Source organism: Vipera berus, assembly GCF_964194415.1.
Source record: "Vipera berus genome assembly, chromosome: 1".
In the NCBI taxonomy this organism is placed as follows: Eukaryota; Metazoa; Chordata; class Lepidosauria; order Squamata; family Viperidae; genus Vipera; species Vipera berus.
The window spans coordinates 131,837,508-131,862,340 of NC_138202.1; the positions used below are offsets into that span (position 1 = coordinate 131,837,508).

Genomic DNA, 24,833 nt, shown 5'->3' on the forward strand with positions numbered 1-24,833 from the left:
TCTTTTTTTATTGAAAAGTTTTAAAATACATTTTTTGAAAACATAAACTCCCCCCCCAACCCTCTCCCTTGTCCTCCCTAGCCCTTCCCCCCCCCCGACTTCCCAGAGCTGAATACAGGGTATTAACAAACTTAATCTAAAATATGCTACTTAACTAAAAAGAGACATGTTAAATTCTATCCCACTTTAACTCCCCTTAAACATAACTAAATTACTATCCAGTAATAAATAACTGATAATACATCATATAAAACTAATACTTATTCAAATGCTAAATGAAACTTTTTAGTCCCATATTTGTTCTGAATATATTCAATCCATCTTGTCCATTCCACAATATATCTCTGTTGCAATTGTTCTTTCAAATATGCTGAAATCTTTGCCATTTCCGCCAAATTTGAAACTTTCAAAGTCCACTCTTCTATAGTAGGCAGTTCCTCAAAAATATGGAACGCTTCACGAATTTGCGTGTCATCCTTGCGCAGGGGCCATGCTAATCTTCTCTGTATCGTTCCAATTTTAGTATATGTGCTGCCGAAGCGAGCACAGATGCTCTTGAAGATGATATCACAGCTTATTTTTCTCCCTGTATAGCAGGAGGTCTTTCTTCCTCCAGCTCAAAGGAGGACACAAGAACTTTATTAACATGGCCCACACGTTGTTGCTTCTCATGAGTAAGTTGAGGGATGGGAGGGAAGAGAGATTTTCATCACGTTTACAGCTGTGATGTAGCCAAATCTATGGAACTAGAACTGACCTTCCTCGTTTCTAAACCAATTTTTGGATTTATTCATCTTTGCAGCTAAAGAGAGACTCTTTGGGACAAATAAACTTAAATTTGGAGTTTTTCTTCATTGGCTACGTTACAATTAAAATGTTGGAAAATGTTACTGGTATTTGTTTGACTCTCAAAATTTGGAAACAAGAAAGACTAAAAGTACTTAAACAGAATTATTTTTTATTTTTGAAGGACTGAAAATTGAAAATTTATTTCTTAATGAATCTGCATTGTGAGATTATAGCCTGAACTTCAATCAGGCTTTGTTTTTTAAATCTGCTTTGCCACCAATTGGTTGAATTTATAAATGAAGGGCTTCCTTCTTTGAATTAAAGGCTGCTATTTTGAAGGCTTGGACTGCAAGGCGTTCAAACCAGTCAGTCATAGAAGAGATCAACCCTGACTGCTCTTTAGAAGGCCAGATCCTGAAGTTGAAACTCAAATACTTTGGCCACCTAATGAGAAGGAAGGACTCACTGGAGAAGAGCCTAATGCTGGGAAAGATTGAGGGCAAGAGAAGAAGGGGACGACAGAGAATGAGGTGGCTGGATGGAGTCACTGAAGCAGTAGGCATGAGCTTAAATGGACTCCAGAAGATAATAATGATGATGATGATGATGATGGAAGGGACCTTGGAGGTCATCTATTCCAGCCCCCTGCTCAGGCAGGAAACCCTATACCATTTCAGACAAATGGTTGTCCAGTTTCTTCTTAAAAATTTCCAGTGTTGGAGCATTCACCACTTCTGGAGGCAGGTTGTTCCACTGGTTAATTGTTCTAACTGTCAGGAAGTTTCTCCTTAGTTCTAGGTTGCTTCTCTCCTTGACTAGTTTCCATCTGTTGCTTCTTGTCCTGCCTTCAGGTGCTTTGGAGAATAGCCTGATTCCCTCTTCTTTGTGGTAGCCCCTGAGATATTGGAACACTGCTATCATGTCACCCCTTGCCCTTCTCTTCATTAAACTACACATATCCAATTCCAGCAACCATTCCTTATATGTTTTAGTCTCCAGTCCCCTAATCATCTTTGTTGCTCTTCTCTGTACCCTTTCTAGAGTCTCAACATCTTTTTTACCTTGTGGTGACCAAAACTGGATGCAGTATTCCAAGTGTGGCCGTACCAAGGCATTGTAAAGTAGTATTAATACTTCACGTGATCTTGATTCTATCCCTGTTAATGCAGCCTAGCACTGTGTTGGCTTTTTTGGCAGCTGCAGCACACTGCTGGCTCATATTGAAGTAATTGTCTACTAGGACTCCCAACATCCCTCTCACAGTCACTACTATTGAGCAAGGTACCACCTATACTATACCTGTGCATTCAGTTTTTCCTGCCTAAATGTAGAACCTTACTTTTTCCAACATTGGATTTCATTTTGTTAGATAGCACCCAGTGTTCAAGTCTGTCCATATCCTCCTGTATCTTAAACCTATGTTCTGGAGTATTGGCTATTCCTGCCAGCTTGGTGTCATCTGCAAATTTGATGAGTTCCCCATCTATCCCCTCATCCAAATCATTGATGAAGATGTTGAAGAACACTGGGCCCAGAACAGAGCCCTGGTGCACCCCACTACACACTTCCTTCCATGTAGATGCAGTTCCACTAAGGACCACACGCTGAGTATGGCTGGTCAGCCAGCTACAAATCCATCTGGTGGTGATGCTGTCTAACCCACATTTTTCTATCTTATCAAGTAGTAGGTTGTGATCTACTTTATCAAATGCCTTACTGAAGTCCAAGTAAATTATATCCACAGCATTCCTCTGGTCCACTAATTTTCACTTGGTCACTTGGTCAAAGAATGCAATAAGATTTGTCTGGCACGATCTGTTTTTGACAAACCCATGTTGACTTTGTTTGCATCTAGGTGTTCGCTGATTCATTGTTTGATTATCTTTTCCAGAATCTTTCCAGGTATTGAGGTAGGCTGATAGGTCTGTAGTTTCCTAGATCTATTTTTCCCCCTTTTTTGAAGATGGGAACTACATCAGCTCTTTTCCAGTCCTCTGGTAGTTCCCCAGTGCTCCAGTATCAGTGGTTCTGAGATCACATCTGCCAGTTCCTTGAGAACCTTGGGGTGTAATCCATCTGGTCCTGGTGATTTGAACTCGTCTAGGCTGGACAGGTGCTCACTTACCATTTTCTTGCCTATCTTAAGTTGTGTTTCTATTCTGATTTTTATGGCACTGTTTTTGATAGGTTGGACTGTTTTTCCCCTTTGTGTAAAGACAGATGCAAAAAAACCGAGTTAAATAGTTCTGCTTCTTCCCTGTTGCTTGTCACCCTTTGCCACTTTCCCCCACTAATGGACCAATCATTTCCTTAACTTTTTTCTTGTTTTTTACATGTTGAAAGAAGCTTTTTTTTTGTTTTTTACCCTGGTCGCAAGCCTTAGTTCATTTTAATCCTTAGCTTTCCTTACTTCATCTTTGCAGGCACGGGCTATTTGCTGATATTCTGCCTTAGTTATGTGCCCCTCTTTCCACTTTTAATACCTGTCCTTTTTATCTTTCAATTTATCAAAGAGCTCTTTATGCAGCCATGCTGGTTTCTTTTGAGAGCTGTTATTTTTCTTCTTTGTTGGTATTGTGCTAGACTGCGGTTTTATTATCTCACTTTTCAAAATTTCACAAGCTTCTTGAGTTGTTTTCCCCTTGAGGATTCTCATCCATGGAATCCTTCCCAAGCTCTCTCTAAGTTTATTGAAATTAGCTTTTTTAAAGTCTAAGACTTTAGTTTGACTGTGTTCTAAGATGGTAGTGGACAGGAAGGCCTGGAGGAAAGTTGTCCATGGGGTCGCAATGGGTCGGACACGACTTTGCAACTAACAACAATAATAACAACAACATTTTGAAGGCAATTCCTATTAGAATTTCCCATGAAAGAAAAAATTGAACTGAACTCTTTGGTAGCAAGTTAGATAAAGGAATGGACTAAAAGACCATTTGGGATGCCAGTAAAGCTTTTATGACAGGTTATTTTAATTCAACATAATCAAGAGTTAAAAAAAGAAGTCTCAAGAAAAAATGCAGATCATTTTGGATGAAATTAAAAAAAAAGAAAATGATTTGCAAAAGTCATTGACAGATGCAGCTATTATATACCAAATTAAACTTCTATAACAATAATTATTTATGCTAATAGACATAAAGACAAAATTAAAATATTTGAAACAGAAGAATTTTTAGTTTGCAAATAAATCTGGGAAATGAATGGCATATAAATTGAGAAAGGAAAGAGAAAAGAAAATGATATTGAAAATTCAAGAAGGAAATAAAGCATTAGTGGATAATATGAGTACAGTGAAAATACACACTGTTGTAAATGGATGAAACATCCCACAAATTAAACATTCAAGACAATACCATAACTGTACAGAAAAGGATTATACCAATTGGCACATGACAGGAACATAATTCCTTTTTTTCCAGATAGAAAAGACTTTCCTACTCTATTTTAATGATCAGAAAAAAATGTTCATGGCAAATACAAATGTGTAACACAGCTTTAAATATATATACTGATATGTTAGAAATATACTTTAGAAACATACAGAGTGAACATCAATCCTAAACAGTCATACACTTTAGGAGGGAAAACTCCTGAGGGCTTCATTTTGGGTTCTGCGGGGAGGGCCAAGACATCTCTTAATCACAAGTGTCTTATGCATTCTATTGCTATTATACACAAGGCAACCTCATCACTCTTCCTTATCATGTGGATTGATTCCACCTGCTGCCAAGGATATTCAGTCATGGCTTAGAAATGCTGTAAATAATGTGCAAGAACCATGTGAAGAACACATTGCATTTTGAAGTGGAAAATTTCAATTTTAAGGAGTAATTAAAGAATAGTAATACGGAAAGGCTATAGTTTTTATTTATCTGTACCTATATTTATAGCTAGTCTGCCCTCCAAAAGTCTTGAAAACTTTTGTAGTTTGTAAATGGTGCTGAGCTTGTCCTAAAACTCCTAATAAATGTTGAGCGAGCAATTATATGAACCATAACATAATGGTATTGTAATTTTGTTCCATAGTCTAGCATTCTAAAATTGCTGAGTTGCAAATTTGATTATGCTGCTTGATAATTCTAAGAGTTTCAGCTCCAACATATCTATAGGATGTCAAATTATAATGGCTTTCATACTGGATGTACAGTATGCCTCTATATTCCTTAGTCATACAAATCTAAAGAAGCAGACACACTTAATTTTTTTTCTAAATTAAACCCTTTCAGAATATCAGTAGTTTACATAGTTTCCAGAAATGGAGAAATATCTGCAAAAATCACTGGTGATTTGGTATAGCCACTTTCTAAATCATCAAAAGTATTATCTATCCTGTCTTTAGCATCCTCAAAGTTTAGATATAAATTGATTAAACAATGCAATAAAATGGGGTTGCTATGGTAACAGTTCTATATTTATAGATGTTACAGCCTTGTGTTACTGTTAATTTTGGTTCTATTAGAACAATTTGCATACTAATGGGCAGGACCCAACTTGATTTGTATAAAGCAGACCTACTAAAATCAATATGCCAAGTTATGAAATAATACATGACTGTTGAAATGTTATTATTTTTCTAAAATAAGTTAATAATTTAGATAAAACAACTCATCCATCTCCTGGAAGTTTATGTATCAAGCAGAGTTATGCTTAAAGTTACCAACCAATAATTACTGTGTTACTATCACCTTTGCTTTAGCATGATTACTATCTATAAAGAGATATGTTTATGATTTATAAATTTATAGCCACAACAAATAAAGCCACCCAGAGTTTTTGGATATAAGATGGGTGGCAAATAAATTTTATATATAAATAAATAAATAGCCACAACAAATAAACATATTCCCTTTTATACTAACTGGAAGAGAATCTTACCTGGGACCCCCAAATTGTATTTTGCAGCCAGCATCTCTGGGTTGAGATAACCTGTTCAGAGCAGCTGCTCTAAAAAGATTTTAGATGACTCTAATCTGGTAGCCTGCTGATCAATGAATGGCTGTTATAAGCAGATTATGAGGACTATAGCTATCTAACAAAAACATTTAATGCTAAGGAGGTTATATGAATTATCCATAGACAAAGATAAAGATATTAAATTTCTGTCACAAGGAAAATTTTCTATCTAAAATTTTAACTCTAACTTTTAAATATTTATAGGTATATTGTTTTATATTTTTATGTTTTATTGTATACCTCCCTTCTCCCTCCTTCTTTGCGGGAGAAGGGAAGTCTAGGTATATGCTATCATCTGGTTGTCTTTTCACCAAATAATTAAATGAACAGATTAATCAAAGTACTCTAAGCAAAATATTGCAAATAATAGGATGTCACATTAGTAAAAACTGGTGAATTCCAAAATATCTTGGTGGAGATAGGGAAATCCCTATGACAAATCATCCAGTTATTTATAAGATGAAGATAAAACTTCTGCTTGATACTAATAAAGTTTCTCATCAAACACTTTTGAGTTAATTTAGGAGACATGAGGAAAGAGAAGTTGTCTTTTTATGGTCTACTAATTGACTAAAAAAGCAAAGCAAAAAGATATCAAAAATAGAAATAAGTGGGACATTTTCTGAACAGAGAGATGAAGTGGAAGACTTTGAGCATCTATGTTAGGGCTGGTGCTTTTTAAGTTGTTCATAAATGATCCCAACTTAGACTGAGTTCTCAAAGTTTGCAGATGATTGTGAACTATTCTGGATGGTAAAAAAGGGGATTGTGACAAGCTCCAGAAAAATATTTTTAAACTGGCTGATTAGAGAATGTGATTGAATGGCAAATGTGATTGAATTTAAGAAAGTGAAGAGAGATGCACCCTGGGAAACCTGTCTGAATAGCTGCCTGAATAGACTAAGTGTAAACTGTAAAGTGAAGCAAAATAAAATGGATAGAACACAATACAACACAACACAACTTGGCTCAATAGTGGTAACTGCTAGAGGGAGCTTGGAGTCCTAGTGGACAATCACTTAAATATGCTGCAGCTACCAAAAAGCCAATGCAATCCTAGGCTGCATTAACAGAAGGATAGAATCAAGATCATGTGAAATTTTAATACCAATTTATAATGCCTTGGTAGGACCACATTTGGAAAATTGCATCCTCTTTTGGTCGCCACAATATAAAAAAGAGGTTGAGACTCTAGAAAAAGTGCAGAGAAGAGCAATAAAGATGATCAAGGGGTCGGAGGCTAAAAGATATGAAGAACGGTTGCAAGAACTGGACATAGCTAGTTTAATGAAAAGAAGGGCTAGGAGTGACATGATAGCAGTATTCCAATATTTGAATTCCAATCTATTCTCGAAAGCTCTGAAGGCAGAAGAAGCAGCAATGGATGGAAACTAATCAAGGAAAGAACCAATCTAGAAGTAATGAGACATTTCCTGACTGTGAGAACAATTAATCAGGGGAACGATTTGTGCCAGAAGTTGTAGGTGCTCCAACTTTTAAGAGATCAGACAACCACTAGTCTGAAATGGTATGGGGTTTCCTGCCTGAGCAGGAGGTTCAACTAAAACCTTCAAGGTCCTTTCCAACTCTGTTGTAGATAATGCTGGACTAACCTGGCTTTCAGCTGATCAAACAAGGCTATTCTTATATTAAAAAGAAGAAATCCAGGGCTCCAAGTCACTTTAAAATATACATATAGCAAATGTAGTATAGATCAGGGGTCCCCAACCCCCGATCCATAGACCGGCACTGATCTGCGGCATGCCAGAAACCGGTCTGCGCAAACCAGTGAAGCCCCATATGCAGGATGCAAGCAGCATGCAAATCTACACCCCCTCCGGTCTGTGGAAAAACCTCTCTCCATGGAACTGGTCCCTGGTGCCCAAAAGGTTGGGGACTTCTGGTATAGATGACATACACATGGTTTTGCATTTTTGTTCAGCAGATAAATTCTAGGGATATGCAAAATGTTCCATGCATAGAATAGCCAGCTTGGGGCATAGCTTTGAAAGAAACATGTTCAGAAGTGTTGGGCAATAAGGAAGGAGAAAAATGCAAGGCCATGAGAAAAAAAGGTTAAAGAGAGGTAGAGAGAGGAAGATGAGAGTAAAACAGGAGGAGGGGCAGGCAAATTGTCTACAATTGCCAAGTTTGAATTCAAAAACAGCAGGTCTGGGAGAAAGAAAGATCCTGGAAAGATCAGCTGGTGTACAAGTCATGCAGAAGAGAAAGGGGATGAAGAGCAAGGTGTATTCTCCATGTCCTACTCATCCTGCAAGGCTTCTCTGGAGCTTGTTTCTGTCAAAACTCAGAATAACCAAACTGTTTCAGGTTTGCGCTGTATTAGATTGCAATCTGCCTAGAACAATATGGCCAAATACTAAACCTCAATGTGTTTGTTTCAGGCATAGAGACCAACACATTTTTCCTTTTCATTCATACAGCTAGTAGGCTTTTGAAAAATGAGTATCTCCTATTCAGTTCAGATCTGTGAAAGGAACATTCCTTACCCTGTGTAAGGGTAGGGAGGTGTCAATTCTACAATGAACTTGGCTGCAGCCACCTTTGTTGTTCTAGGTTGCCACAAGAGGGAGAGGGGGAAGGAGGTATTTTTGCTAGTCTAAACATGAATATATCCCATGGGAACCAAGGTCATTACCACACCATAGTGGAGGAGGAGGGACGTCCTGCCAGAAAGCCCACCAAGTAGTTCTATTGGTGAACGTGACTTATGGCTAAATAGCAGGGTGGGAACTATTACTTTGAGAGACTCTGAACCTTTGTTGGGATTTTAGATTTGGTTTTATTTTTAACCGTGCCGACATCATGTATCTAATAAACATGTTCTTAGAGGAAATCTTGTGCCTCAGAGTTCTGGTTTATTTGGTTCCATCTGTTGGATTCTTGACAGGAGGACAATTATCTAAACTTGTCTGAACTGCCCAATGTCACCAAATGAAGGCATCCATTAATTCAGAAAGGCAAAACAAAAGAGCCTACTCTCTATACTTTGGATTAAAGACATGTATAAAGACTCTGATTTCTTTACACCTGCAAAGGGCAAAAAATCTGTATGTATACGGCATAATTCTTGACCACAACAGAGAGTTTAATCTAGTTGCACTATCCTGAATAAGGTTTTAAATATCTGAAGATCTGAGATTTACTGCCAAGCTGATACTAACCTTGACAGCTGGGGAACCACACAGTAGAAAACTTGAGGGGAGGGGTCTTCAGAAGGGACTCCCCTGCTAATCTAAGTAATGGAAAGATTAGTGGAAGAGGCAATCCTTCTGATAATAAGGCCCTAAAACTATTTACAGTGTTAAAGGTCAATGCCATCATCTTAAATTGAGCCCAAGAGTCAATAATCAGCTAGTACAGGTCTTTTAGTATACGTGTCACATGATCCCTGTACTTCAGTAAGGAGCCTGGCTGCTGCATTTTCCCCTAATGGCAATTTCCAGGCCTAACCCCACATAAATTGCACTGCAGTAATAAAGATGGTATGCAATCATTGCTAAATTTGACCAACACAGAAAGGATTGCAGCTGGTACTTAACAAATATGATGCACTGCACTGGTACCTCTGCAAATCCAATGGCAGTTGGAGGTCAGGTAACAATCTTCAACTACAAACCTATCTTGTAGGAGAACAGCCTCTTGATTCAAGAGAAGCTTCACTTCTCTTCCTGAGAACTATTTTTCTCCTTACCAACAGCCCCTTCTTCTCTAGAAGGCAAGCTTAACAGACATGTAATATAGGGAGGACTTTATTCCCAGGAGTAGCAAATCAGCAGCAGAGTATGTTCTACATTCAAGATGCTTCTATATCCAGTTGACAGAACATCTCCTTTTGGGTTGGTAATATGCTTTCAGTTTTCAAATCTGATCACATAATCCAGTGGAATGTATAAAGACACACTTGTCCCTCTTTTTTAAAATGTAATTTTCCATTTGCTTTACAAGCTGCTTATATACAGTAATCCTTTTACGAGACCGTTAATGTCAAAATCTCTTGGTTGGGTTCAATATTTCTTGTTTTCTTCAATAATATATTTTTAAGGGAAAAGCTCAAAAGGAATTCTGGAGTTGTATGGGAGTCCACTTTAAAGCCATTTAGTGCCAGGTAACTTTCTTGAAATTATTTGCTTCATTATAATGTATTTGATAGGAGAAGACAACCTAGTGTTCTCCAGAACTGTTGGATTTCAATTCCTGTCAGCCCCAGCCAGCATGGCTGATGAAAGGGTTTATGCAAGTTGAAATCAAAAAATTATCTAGAGGACATTGAATTGTTTATCCATGCTATTTTGTATCATTAACAAGTTAAATAGGTAGTTGGTAGACTGGAGGGTTGAAGGTATTTTTGTTGTTCTATAACTTTTAGTAGCATGGAGTAGCACACCAAAGAAATGAAAGTTTGTTTTCTCTACGGAGAAATAGCAATGATTGCCTAATGACATTTCCTAACTATTTTCTGTATTTTGAGAATTGCAGATCGAGATTAATAACATAGAGAATTTGCAAAGATGCATGCAAATGTTTTTTAAACAAAATACTATAACTCTTTTATTATTTTGGTAAAATAAACTCATGGTCCACTGTTTTGTTCTGTTTCTTCACCGGAGCTATGTAGGGAAAGTACATTCATTCAAAACAGCAATGGATACTTGGAATCACTATTAAAATAGTTTGAGAGTATGTTACTTTGCAATACTGTTGAAGCTAAGCAGATTTCTGCCTAGACTGAGTCTGGGTGAAAGGTTGCTTGAAAATTAAGATAAATGTGAAATAAAAAACTTACTGTGTCAACCCACAGAGTATAGGAATTTTAAAAGTAGAGTAATGAAGGGGCTCATTAATGCAGTCTTCTCATTTGGAGGCAATTCATGGTTCCTCAAATTATTCCTGTCTTTGCAATATACATATGTATATGTATTTGATATACATACTGTATATCAAAAAAATAAAGGGAACACTTAAACAACACAATGTACTGTATTTAATAGTAGGATGTCTTATCTTGTGTTCCCTTTATTTTTTGAGCAATATATATATTGCTCTAGATCTACACACATATATATATATATATATATATATATATATATATATATATATATATATATATATATATGTATGTATGTATATATATATGTATATGTATATATGTATATATGTATATATATATATATATATATATATATATATGTGTAGACTCTAGATCTACACACATATATATATATATATATATATGTATGTATGTATGTATGTATGTATGTATGTATGTGTATACACACACACACACACACACATATATATATATATATATATGTGTGTGTGTGTGTGTGTGTTTTCTGAGGTTTTCGCGGGTGTTTGTATGTGGATCTTTGGTCATTCGGGTTTTTTCCCGCGTAGAATTTAAGGTGTAGGAGCAACGTTTCGACGGAATCCCATCCGTCATCCTCAGGCTTGTGGCTTCAGCTTCCTTCTTCTGGGAGAAGCATGTGGTAGTGGCTGTTTGTTCCTCTTTTTTAAACTGCCAGAGGGGGTGTGTTCTGTGGGTGGAGGTGTGCTCTGATTGGGTGGGGGATTAGTTGTGTTCTGATTGGGTGGGAGTGTGTTTTGAATGGTGGGTGTGTTCTGATTGGGTGGGGGTGTGTTTTGAGTGGATGGGCTGGTCTCAGCTGCCAGCCTTAGACCTGAGCTGGTGAGTTGTGCTGCTTTTGTTCGGCTTTGTGTTTGTGGTGGTGCCATGTTTTTATAGTGGGTGTCAGTTTGCTTGTTGTGTGGTTTGGAGGGGTTTAAAGTGGCTGATGTTGCAGCTGTAGTTAGGTTTCTGTTTTGTGGTTGTGCGTCGTTATCATTGTGGGTTCGGATTTGCTTTTTGAATGGTTGTGTGGTGGTGATGTCATGTGATGTTATCATGAGTTTGGGTCTGGTATCATTCTTGGTGGTTGGGACTCGTCTGTCAATCAAGGCGGGTTTCCAAATGGCTGGTAGCCGAGAGGTATCATCTCGTTTGTTCATGCTGTGGGGGTGTTTTTCTATCTCAATGGCTTCTCTGATTATTCTGTTGTTAAAATGTTCGATTTTGGCGATAGTTTTGGTTTTTTTAAAATCAATTTCATGACCTATGGCTTCAAAGTGTTGGACCAGGGATGAAGTTTGTTCTCCCTTTCTGAGTGAGTTTTTGTGCTCTTCAATGCGTGCACTTATTCTTCTGTTGGTCTGTCCGATGTATGTGGTGGGGCAGGTGGTGCATGGGATACCAGACCCAAACTCAATGACGCACAACCACAAAACAGAAACCTAACTACAGCTGCAACATCAGCCACTTTAAACCCCTCCAAACCACACAACAAGCAAACTGACACCCACTATAAAAACATGGCACCACCACAAACACGAAGCCGAACAAAAGCAGCACAACTCACCAGCTCAGGTCTAAGGCTGGCAGCTGAGACCAGCCCATCCACTCAAAACACACCCCCACCCAATCAGAACACACCCACCATTCAAAACACACTCCCACCCAATCAGAACACATCTAATCCCCCACCCAATCAGAGCACACCTCCACCCACAGAACACACCCCCTCTGGCAGTTTAAAAAAGAGGAACAAACAGCCACTACCACATGCTTCTCCCAGAAGAAGGAAGCTGAAGCCACAAGCCTGAGGATGACGGATGGGATTCCGTCGAAACGTTGCTCCTACACCTTAAATTCTACGTGGGGAAAAACCCGAATGACCAAAGATCCATATATATATATATATATATATATATATATATATATATATATATATATATATATATATATATATATATATATATATATATATATATATATATATATATATATATATATATATATATATATATATATATATATATATATATATATATATATATGTGTGTGTGTGTGTGTGTGTGTGTGTGTGTGTGTGTGTGTGTGTGTGTATACGCGGTGGCTCAGTGGGTTAGGACGCTGGCTTGTCAATCAGATAGTCAGCAGTTTGGCAGGTCGAATCCCGAGTGCCGCGTAACAGAGTTACTCGTCCCAGCTTCTGCCAACCTAGCAGTTCGAAGCACATCAAAATGCAAGTAGAAAAATAGGGACTACTGCGGTGGGAAGGTAACAGCGTTCCGTGCACCTTTGGTGTCTAGTCATGCCGGCCACATGACCACGGAGACGTTCTCGGACAAGCTTTGAAACAGATGAGCACCGGCTTTGAAACAGAGATGAGCACCGGCCCCTAGAGTTGGAAATGACTAGCACTTATGTGTGGGGGAACCTTTACCTTTATATATATATATATTTGGAAATTTACAGTTTCAAAATAACTGAAGGACATCAGACTGAGGAAGTTGGCTGTAGAATTAATCAGTACTGGAACCAAAATAGTAGTACAGAAGGAAACAATTCCAATTGGAGACAACTGTGTTTTACCATAATTTACTGAAACATAACTCATTAATGTTTTTCAAATCGATTGAAAGATATGCTACTAAGTAAAGGTCAAACACATGGGCAGCAGGATGCATAAAACTCCTCACAAACTCAAATATGCCTCTTAGTGGATAAGTAGATTAAGACATAAGAAGATATATCTGTCAAAGATACAAGATCAGTTCATCAATGACCACTGATTGTATTTTTATTGAATAAAAGGCACAATAAAATAATTCTCATCAACAAAGAGAAAATAAAGTAATTAAAGTTTTCAGTTCAGTCCTCAAAGGACAGATCAACTGGGCATTTACCTTCCTACTTACCTTTAACAGTAACCTGAGCACAGCAGGAAGCTCTTCCAGCAGGATTTTCTGCCAAACAAGTATATACTCCGTCATCCTCTGGTAACGCATCTTGAACAGTCAATTTTGCAATTCCATCTTCAAAGTCAGAACATGCATACTGAATTGGTTGATCTACAGAAAAGAGAAGGAAAAACAAAATAATTTGCTGAAGTTCCCAGTTTGCACCCACAAGTGTAATGGAAGACATTTTCCTCAATATGGACCGTTTTAAACTAAATCTGTATTATGAACAATCGTTCACCATTTGATAAAGCATTTACAACAGCTACAGCAATAGATTATTATGGACACTTAATAACTAGATTTTAAAACACAAAAGCACAGTGTTTTTATACATAGATCAGACTCTTTGGCAACTGCCTAAAACTGAAAGTGATTCTTTCTGAGAATGATTCTTATTGTCTCTTCAACACAATTTATTGTGGAAAAAAAGGATGACATTACCAGAACTCTAGCAAATGGCTACCTCCCCTTTAGAACCAATGTGACAGAACAGAGAATTTAAACACTGTCTGCCATCTGTCACATACTATAATCTCCCAGACATACTGTCAATATTTGCAGCTGATAACTTGAGGATGGAAAAAGAAATGGGAAAATCAGATAAGGCTCTGATACAGAACAAGGACAAAAAATTAAAAGGCTAATAAGACAAAAACAAGGCTAATAAGAAAAAATGGAAATATGTAATTTTAGACTGAAGACAAGCAATTTTCTGGATGATTCAGAATCACTGAAGATGAATCAATCAGCATGGATGCCTGTATGCAGAGAGAGAGAGAGAGAGAGAGACAGACAGACAGACAGAGACAGAGACATGGCATGATGGTGAAAGAGATATTCTACCCAGCATAGATGCCCAGAGAGGGAGAAAAGATTCTGAAGTCCAAGACAAAGTTCAAAATGCCAGCTATGAGTGATTGCCAGCTAAGGTTTAACTGAAGCCCTTGATTAAGTCTATGGGGAATTTAGTAATGGCTGTATTGATAGCAACAGCCTAAAATAGGCACATATAGTAATTTTAGGAGAAGCAATGCTATTCCGGGGAATAAAAGAACTAATATTGGAATGGAAAAGCAAATAAACCAAATATCAATTTGATACATTCTACACTTCTAAAGTAAAAAGCAGCAAAAATTGAGGGATAGGTTTTTGGCTTTAGTTGAATACCACTTGTCTAAGTTAATCTAGAGAAAGTAAATTTTTTTACCTTTAAAATAATATGAATATAGACAATTTTCAACAGGATTACAAGTCCCTTGTATGCTTTATTTTGTATATTGGATCTTAAAAACCTTCTCATAACCAATATATATTTGGAGAGACCAGATTTTCTAATAGGCTTTCTGTAATATGATGGGAGCCAGGTCTCTTGAGTGATGGATAATTTTATAGCTGGCTGTTTACATAATGATCTCATGAATTTTTATCACTTTGGAAATCATTTATTTCAGCAGATATAGATATGATATGCTAATACAATTAAAATGTAATTTAATTTGAAAATTGGGGGAAAAAATCCCTTTCCTTCATGTAGGGAGCCATCTTTGCTTCACAGGAACTTTGAAAAGTCAATTCATTAGATAATGAGCATAATACGTCTGCCTATTTTCAGAAGGAAGGAAGGAAGGAAGGAAGGAAGGAAGGAAGGAAGGAAGGAAGGAAGGAAGGAAGGAAGGAAGGAAGGAAGGATGGATTTAAAAAAAGGCAAAATTGGGAGCGTAGGAAAAGAATAACTTCAGACTTTCTTTGCTACAGATACAAATATAAAATACATTAACCTCTTACTTTAAGATTGACAACAGTACACAGTATTTCTATAATCATGAATAGTTCTAATTGTCAAATCCTAAAATTAGATTTTCCTTTCAGTTTCAAGCAAAAAGTCCAAAAATGGTCCCCAAGTAGGAAAAAAAAATCTTTTCTTTGATCAAAGTTGTCAGTTTCACCATCTCAGCCAGTTCCATTAACTACTTTGATAGAATTTTCCTAAGGAATTTCTTGAGCTGAAAACACTAAGGGATGATTCTTTCTTTCCATAAACCCTCAACTTGGTTAACAAATTATTCTTGACATTGTTTATCATGAGCTGCATGCTGTTTTTATTATTTGAAAATGTATATGGAATTATAAGCATAACTAAGGACATAATGTAAAAATCAGTTTAAGTACAATGTCAACATAACTTTGAAAGAGTTTGAACAAGGAAGGTGCTTCTACCACAAGTCATTTAACATTTACAAGTCAATCTGGGATGTAAAATTGTTTCTTGAGATGTCAAGTTGTTGGTGGGTGAGTGGGGATGTGTGGTATGTTGGAGTGCCAATAATTTTGGTGTGGATTTTTTTTACTGTTGTTGTGAACCACCCAGGGTTGTTTCATAAGATGGGGGTAGGGTGGGGATGAGGACTACATAAATAATTTAAATAAGTAAATAAATAATCTAAAAATTCCTATATGTGACTGAATAAAATTGAATATATAGGATTACATTAGCAATCTTATATATTTCTTTGAGTTTGACTATCCTTTTTTTGGTTCCTTCAAGTCATTCTTGACCTCTGGCAACTGCCTAGTGGTTTTCTTGCCAGCATTTTTGGAAGTGGTTTGCCATTGCTTTCTTACTATGGCTGAGAGACAGTGAAAGGTCAAAAGTCATTGAGATGGCTTCGAGCTGTAAGGGAGGACTAGAACTCGGAATGTCCTGCCTGATGTCTTTAGCCACTTCACCAAATTGGTTCTCTGATTATATACAGGCCTCTACTAAAGTCTATTCCTTCTGTGGTGCCATGGATCCTGTCTTTGTTTACAAAATTCAAAGCTGTACAGGTATTTAGCATACCATTACCTTATATACTTTTAATCTTGTCTCCTAAACTAGAACGTCTAACAGACACTGCCTGGCATAAGTTCAAAGAGATAGTTAAGTACTATCTGTGTACTATGGAATCTTCTTTAAAAGCAACTCAAGGTTATTTGAGGCTTGAAAACCACTGGATTCATGTTTGACCCAATATGGAAGTATTCTAAATTGTAAATTCCCAACATCAAGCTACAGCCTTCTGACTGAACAATATCATTTTAACACAGTATTGTCCTGAGTTGCCACTTAGGTAATGTACCATCATTAAGAATGTTGGCTATTAGCAATCAGGAATCAGGAATGCAATTCTCGCCTTTACTGGGTAATAGGCAACTATTCTTTCCTGCAATGTAATCATCAATTACTGAACGTTAATAGATTGTTTGAATTCACAAGGATAGTGTAATTACCCAACTTGATTCTTAAATAAAATTGTCCTTCGTGAGAAGCTGCATGAATTCTCAGCATTTGGCTATAGTTTATAAGCTAAACCAAGCCAGTACCAAATGATGTATAACAGCTCTGCATCATGATTAGAAGTGAGAGAGATGAAAGTTATTTGTGAGTGCTTTAACTTGGGAATGAAAGTAACATGTTTATGCCTTGCAGATAAAACACTATGTCCCCTTCATAATTACAAATTCCTAACACTTTTATTAGGCAAAACCATCTTCTCTTAGGTTAGAACTGAAGTTCAGCATTTTAAGTTCGAAAACCCTAAATGGATTGAAGGGTTTTTTTTATTTAGAAAAAAATATCTTGACTTTTCCTCCAGATCTTTTGAATGAACACAATTCTGAATATGCCATTAAAAAGACACATTAACATTGCATGAAAAAAACCTGAGATGCAATGAAGCATATACAGGTTGTCCTTGATTTACGACCATAATTGAGCCCCAAATTCCCGTTGCTAAGCAAGGCAGATAATGAGTTTTGTCCCATTTTACGTTCTTTCTTGCCAGTTAAGTGAATCATTGCAGCTGTTAAGTTAGTAACATGGTTGTAAAGTATCTGGCTTTCCCACTGACTTTGCATACTGTTGGATATTGCAGCCATCATAAATATGAGTTAGTTGCCAAGCATCTGAATTTTGATCATGTGATTATGGGGATGCTGTAATCGTCATAAGTGTGAAAAATTGTCATAGGTCACTTTTTTCAATGCTGTTGTACAGGTAATTCCCAAGGTACGAACATTCATTTTCTGAGTTTTCACAAAAATGAATTTATTCAGAAAGGGTACTTACATTAGAAATTCAAAATTGCAACCAAAAAGAGGCCTCTGTAGCCATGTAACCTGGATTCAATCACTGCTGCAAACGGCCACCATTTTAAGTCTGTGACTTGCCTGTGCTTTTCGGGTTATGAATGCAATTTCCTGAAGTCGGCAGGGTTGGGTGTTGTTGTTTTTTTGTCCCTGGTCACATGGCCAAACAAGAACTGATGATGCTAGAATTGCTTCTGTAAGTATTTTAAAATATATTTTTGCTACTCTATAGTTAGAAACTGCTCTTCTTTTTAGGTACCGTTCTTTGCAAACTATTATGTCTGCAAGTACAGTACTTTGCAAAGATAAAGTTTGCTTGTAGAAATGCTAGCCAGCATCTGCAGAAAGCATTCTATAATGTTGTTTCCTTGCTTTTATTTTGAAGATTAGCATATATTACTGTAGTTTGTAGGTTTTAAATTTAAATTGCCTCCAGGAGTTGTGGGTGCCCCATCGCTGAAAGCTTTTAACAAGAGACTGGATAGGCATTTATCAGAAATACTCTCTTGTGAGAGCAGTGGGTTAGACCAGATGGCCTCAAGGTCCCTTCCATCTCTGTTACTGTTGCAAATGACAATTCTGTAAACTCTTCCCCCATCTCCCTCTGGGTGCCTAGCTGGAAACTCTTTAGCTAATAGTGGAAAGTGGGTTTTTTTTAAAAAAAAAGACTAGCAACAATTGGTTTAAAAAAAGCAGTTGCAAATGGGAGAGTTCTGCAGCCTGCTTGAAGGCAATTTAGTTCCAGAGCTGAAGGCTGCACCGAAAATAGCTGATGGACAGCCGGCGACAGCAGAGAAATTCTCTCAGTTCAGGCAGTGAGTTAGTTCCTCCTAACAAATAGGAGGAAATAGTAAGTCAGATCTGTGTTCATTTAACGATCCATTTGATTTGATTAATGAATTTGTTTTTAAAAATTTGCAAAATTGAGTCTGATTCATTTGACGAATTTTTTGACTTACAAGGGCAGGCTCCATTAGGTTCATACCTCAAGGACTACCCGTAATTTTGAATGTCACTCAACGAATAGTTTTAAATCTGTAGTTTTTATAGAAATCCATATAGCCTCTTCAGCAATACTATTAATATGTTGTTCACAGACAAAGAAATACATTGGGTTTAATTGCTTTAAATACAGGTAGTCTTTGACTTACAACAGTTCATTTAGTGACACGTTATGACCAGTTTTCACACTTATGTCCGTTGCAGTATCCCCATGGTCATGTGATTAAAATTCAGACACTTGGCAATTGATTCATATTTATGATGGTCACAGTGTCCTGGGATCATGTGATCACCTTTTGCAACTTTCTGACAAGAAAGTCAATGGGGAAGCCAGATTCACTTAACAACCATGTTGCTAACTTAATGACTGCAGTGATTCACTTAACAACTGTGGCAAGAAAAGTCATAAAATGGGGCAAAATTCACTTAACAAATATCTCACTTAACAATAGAAATTTTGGGCTCAATTGTGGTTGTAAGTCAATATAATACCTGTATTACTCCAATCATTCTAAACTCTGAATTCCATATATCCCTGGCATCTGTAAATCAGATTTTAAAAATGCATTTTGATGATAATAAATATAAAGCAACATATAAAGTACAATAATTTATATTATCTATACTGTAGTCTAGAGTTTATATAGTAATCAATTCCCTTTGTTTTTATTATAAAATAGAGCAAGAACCAGAATTGACTATGTAACAGCAAAAAAACTAAGCCATAGTTAATATGCATAAATTAGTAGGCGCAGTTTGCCAGTGGCTTAAAAGACGCCAGAGAAGGGCTATACCAGGGGTAGGCAACCTTGGCTCTTTTATGGCTCATGGACTTCAACTCCCAGAATTCCTGAGCCAGCATGGCTCAGCTTGGAAACCTCTCGCTTTCCCCTCAGCATGGCTGGCTCAGGAATTCTGGGAGTTGAAGTCCATGAGTCATAAAAGAGCCAAGGTTGCCTACCCCTGGCCTATACTATGGCAGTTCAAGTTCTAGCACCACGTGAGAGTGAACTCCCATCATTTGCCTCTGTTCCTGTTTGAAAAGCATGTAAATGCAAGTAGATAAATAGGTGGGAAGGTAACAATATTCTGTGTTTCAACATATGCTTTGTGCTGCAGAATGATGTCATGCTGGCCACAAGTCTTCAGACAGCGGTGGCTCAATGGTTTAAAGAAATGGAGATGAGCACTACCTTCTAAAGTTGACTATAACTTTAGCACTGCCTCCTAAAGCCAACTATGACTAGTGGAGTAAAACCACAGGGACACCTTTACCTTTACCTATCTGCAAAAAAGCAATGTGTATGAAGAGTTACATGCAGGTAACCTCTAGCAGAAACTCCTGCTGAACAAATGGCTGTGGAAAAACAAGTACAAGTAGTTCCTAATTTTTCACTTTCATTCATAGAGACCCTGAAGATGAATCATACATGAAAGGGGATTCTGTTTCCCTAACTTCAACAGAATCCCACTCTCATGAATATTGAATGCTTAAAAATTACCATTTTTGACCTTCAGAAAAAAATGAGAAGAGTAGAAAAATGTAGCACAAACTTCATCCAGTTGGTAATTAATACATTGTTCAAAATGTAAGCTTATCACTTGGCAGTCTATATTCTACTGCAACAAAGCCTATTCTTTGTAACCAAGAATATGAAATGCAGCCTTGTCACTAATGCTCCCTGCTGGACAACTTTTAAAGACCAGCACAGCTGCTGTCTTTTCTCCCGTGTAGATCCGACTTCTCACAGAGGAAAAAATTAAGATACAGGTAGTCCTGGTTTAGCAACCAGAACTGGGACTAGCAACTCAGTTGTTAAGCAAAGCGTTGCTCAGTGAAAACTCAGACTTTGCTTAGGAGCTTACTTCGGCTTTCCTTTACAGTCCCGGGAGGATTGTAAATGTGAGGACTGATTGCAAAATTAGTTTTTTACCAGCTTTGTAATTGCAAATAAGAAAGTTGTTGAATGAGGACTCCTTGCAACTGAGAATGTTAAGGTAATGAAGATAATTAATCTGTTCTGCTGAATTCTTCAAAGCCGTTCTTAAGTTCATTGACAGGTCAAAGTGAGTCTCAGAACCTGAAAACCATAGAGGAGCATACAAAATCAATCGGTGGCCTGGGATGAAACCATTATGTGGCGAATTTTATTTTAGTTAAAATGTTGGTGAAACCAGACACTGTGGTTTCCATAAATCATTTATGGCTTAGTAGGAAGTAAAAACTGCTCCGGTTGCAGTTTATTCAATAAATTGTGATTTAGCCAACCATGGGTTAGCGTGATACATAAACCCACATTTTACATGTTCCTGTCAAAAGACGAAGGATTGCAAACCTCTCTGCTTGTCTGTTCCAAATCATACACTACATAAAAATGAAATCAATTGTCCATTTGTAAAATGTGAGGACAAATTTAGATAATTTGGAACCCATGTGCAGGGACAAATTTTCTGATTGTGACCTTACCGTTCAGGAGCCAGATGACCTGAGGAACAGGTATCCCCTCAACTGAGCACCGAAGGGTAAAATCTTGCCCTTCACTCACGTGGCAGGATTTCAAGACCCGGAGAAAATAGGGAGGTACCTCCTTCACTTTAGGCCCTACAGATCAAAGCAAAAAGAGGCAGTTAATGAAGCTCGGTGGTAACAGATGGTCTCAGAATAAGATATTTTAGACCAATGACAAAATTAATCCTTAAAGAAAAAAAACACGTTTTACTAATGTGGCAGGAACTTAGTGAGCAAAATTAATAAAGTTTAATTGCTCCTAGTCAAGAACTTCAGAAATAATTCCTATGAACTGAATTCATTCTAAAAACGAGAATGCAAATTGATATCTATAAATTATTTATCATTCATATTTCTAAATTGGCTTACTTCTTGGTGAATCTAGGCAGCACACAAATTGAAAACCAAAGAAGTAGCACAGAAACAGACAACAAAAAAGAAAGACAGTCATCCCAGTGAAACAGACATAAAACACATCACAAAGAAACCTCATATCCACCCTAGCCCAAAACTTGGGGAAGAGTCACATCTAAAAGAATGTAGTACTGGCATTATTTAATGTGTTTTATACTACGAAAGACAATATCTTTTTTTCCTTTTTCCAGGTGAAGAAACTGTTATGTATCTGGACCTAAGCATACTTTGCAATTAAAAGATTGAAGTAGCTCGAGGGCAAGGACCACGCGGAGACAGCTGGCTCAGGTTGACACTTTATTGAGGTACCGGACAGCTGGCAGGCAGTGGCTCCGCTCTTTTATAGCCAGCCGGTGGCTGGCTGTCCAATCCGCTTGTCGTCTTTCTCCCGCCGGAAAGCTGGTCCAATCGGCGGCGGCTTGGTTTGACAGCTAGGAGTCTCGTGGCGGCTGCGCTTGCGCAGTAGGCGGCTGTGCTGACAGCTGAGAGCTGTCAGCTGCTGCGCATGCGCGGTAGCCTGCGGCAGCTTTTGACAGCTGTCAAAAGCTGCCACGTGTATTCCTGTCAACAGTATTTACCTCACAGATTTAAACGGTTTAACATGTATTCATAACTTAACAGTATAACATTAAATACATAACAAAGATGCTTACTTTTTACTGTTAATAGCCACCTGGTTGAAGCTTGGCCTCCAGGATTGAAAGCTTTGCAAGAGTAAAATCCGCTGTCTTCCGGCTGAGTTTTTTTCAGGCATAAACAATGGACCCCATCTTCTTCATATATCAGGATGCTGTCTCCTGTTTCCAGAAGGGCTCCTTCTTTGAACCATTCAACAGTTGCCTTGGGTTTCCCTGAAACTAGTTCGTTACAGGTGGATTAAGCATGGGGATGGTGCTCTAAAATTTATAATTTCACAATGTCCCAGTATCTTTCTTAGCTACCACCAATTCCTAGCTTCGCCTTTTAATGAGTAACCATAATTTTGACACTGCTAAAAAGTTACTCAACTTTTCAACAAATCAAGATTAGATTTGTATTGTTCATTTTTTATTGGCCAGTGACCAAAATAAAATTCTTCTTGTCTAGATTAAATTTTACAATCATAATTTATAGTCACAATCTTACAGTAGTTGCAAAACTATAATATGACATGTTTGGAGAAAGTTGAATTTGAAAATTTTTACAATAAATAAGGCAGAATATTTTCTTGGCTCATCCCATTGATTTTAATCAGCAGACTTAAAAAAGATTTTATTTAACTAGATCCACAGGACAGTACTGCAGAATGAAATATTTTTTTCCATATTTTCCTTCAGATTTTTTTTAAAAAATGAATGTAAACCAAAAAGCAATATCACATTATTATTCAGTTTTTAATTTTGAAAGTTAAAACAAATTGTTATATAACATCAAAATCCATTAGACTGTGCTTGAATTTAATTAAGAGAGTTAATGATATAAAAACATTGAACTCATTGTTCTAAACAGTTGAAACATCTTCCTATTGTGAATTTGCCATCTCTGTCTAGCAAACATGTGGTAGCAGGATATTTTTGAATGTTCCTCCGTGTAAAAGAACAAGGACAACATAACATTTATTTTAAACCAACTCTCTGCTAAATCTCCTAGATTTCTATACAGGTAGTCCTTGGATTATAATCACAATTGAGACATTTGTTAAGTGAGTTTTGCCCCATTTTATGACCTTTTGATCACATGATCATGGGGATGCTGCAAAGGATGTAACTGTGAAAAACAGTCATAAGCAGTGGTGGGATTCAGCCAGTTCGCACCAGTTCAGCTGAACTGGTAGCTAATTTTTTGTTGCTCAGGCGCAGAATGGACTTTCGGAAGCGCCATCCACACAGAGAACATGGAAAGGGTGTAATGCACGTGATTCTCCCTGTGAAGCATAAAGTAACACAATCCAGTCTATTCCATTCCCTCGTGCTTTTGCATACATACCCATGTGTTACTAATATGTCATTTGGATTTCATTATCAAATTCTAAAGCCTTAAGCGGGAGTGTCATCTAGCCACTTTGACCTGTGTGATCTGATTGTAACATATATTTTTTTCAGCTCTTCCAGAGGGGTTTCCCCCAGAGGGGACAATATGCTGGGCATCAGAGCTGAACTTGCATACCATTCTAGGCAGACTGAGTACTATGCCTCTTGCACTTCATCTACTTTTTGCAGAAGACAAAGCCTCATGATGGGAGGTGGTAATGCTGTACAGTAGAAATTAATCGCACTTACCTTATAGTTACAGTAAGTGTAGTTATTTGTCTATGCTTAAGGGAAGGAAGAGGCCAACCCATTATGTAAAAGCTCTGGCTGCAAACATCTCAAGCCTCGTCAATGATAAACAAAAAACCACCTTTGATATCCCCTGATGAGATGGCCATCCATTTTATGTTTAAAAACATCCCAGAAAGGAATCAGCAAGTGCTTTCTTACCTCTGCATCTAAATGTAACCTCTTCTCCTTCTAATGCTTCCTGGCTTTGAGGACGACACTCAAATTGTGGAGGGATTCTCTGAATCTTTATTTCTGCTGCACTCTTCTTTAACGCAACATGATTTTCCAATTCTTCAAAGGTCAGATTATGTGACTTGGTAGCAAAAGCGGCCTGCCAATCTGCTGCCAGCAATCGCTTTGTTTTTTCTCCATTAGCTTCCTGTTCAGAGGAAACTGCCTTCAATTCTGCCTTTGGTCCAGGTTGTATTTTCACAGAGCGAAGAGTTATAGTGCTTGATGTTTTTTGCAGAACCTGTTGGCTTTTCCTGTCTTCTTTAGCTGGCTCTCTGTTGGGTTCCTTCATTTGTTGCAATTGATTCTCTCTGGCTTCTTTGGGTGGAGCAAGCTGAATTTCTCTCTTCACCAATGCCCGTTCTTTGGATTCTAGCGAAACCTCTGTGGTGGTAGATTTGAGGTCTTTAACTACCCCATTGCTAGTGGGTTTTCTGAACTCTGAGGTTTCAATAGCTTTGGTAATAATGGTGGATTTGGTAGAGGCACTGGGTTTTGTTGATGTGCTAAAGGGAAAACATTTTCTTAAGCCAAGAGAACAATTTGTAAAAGTAAATTTACTTCTTAAAAACCACTTGTTTAATGTTTGAATGTAGAGTTTAGACAGATTATTTAATTTCTGTTCCATCAAAAGTGTACAATATTTTATGTAAAAGGAACAGATTTTTATTTTGACATGCTAC

General features: G+C 37.4%; 1 protein-coding gene across 1 annotated transcript in view; it reads right to left on the reverse strand.

Moving 5' to 3' along the window:
• The window catches only part of MYLK (myosin light chain kinase), a 195,133-nt gene that overhangs the window by 90,859 nt on the left and 79,441 nt on the right, over positions 1–24,833 (reverse strand). The window contains exons 8-11 of the mRNA XM_081315205.1: positions 24,079–24,656; positions 22,273–22,476; positions 21,164–21,298; positions 13,522–13,674 (exon numbers count right to left, since the gene is read on the reverse strand). Coding sequence (XP_081171331.1) covers positions 13,522–13,674; positions 21,164–21,298; positions 22,273–22,476; positions 24,079–24,656 — 1,070 coding nt within the window. The remainder of the gene's footprint in view (positions 1–13,521; positions 13,675–21,163; positions 21,299–22,272; positions 22,477–24,078; positions 24,657–24,833) is intronic.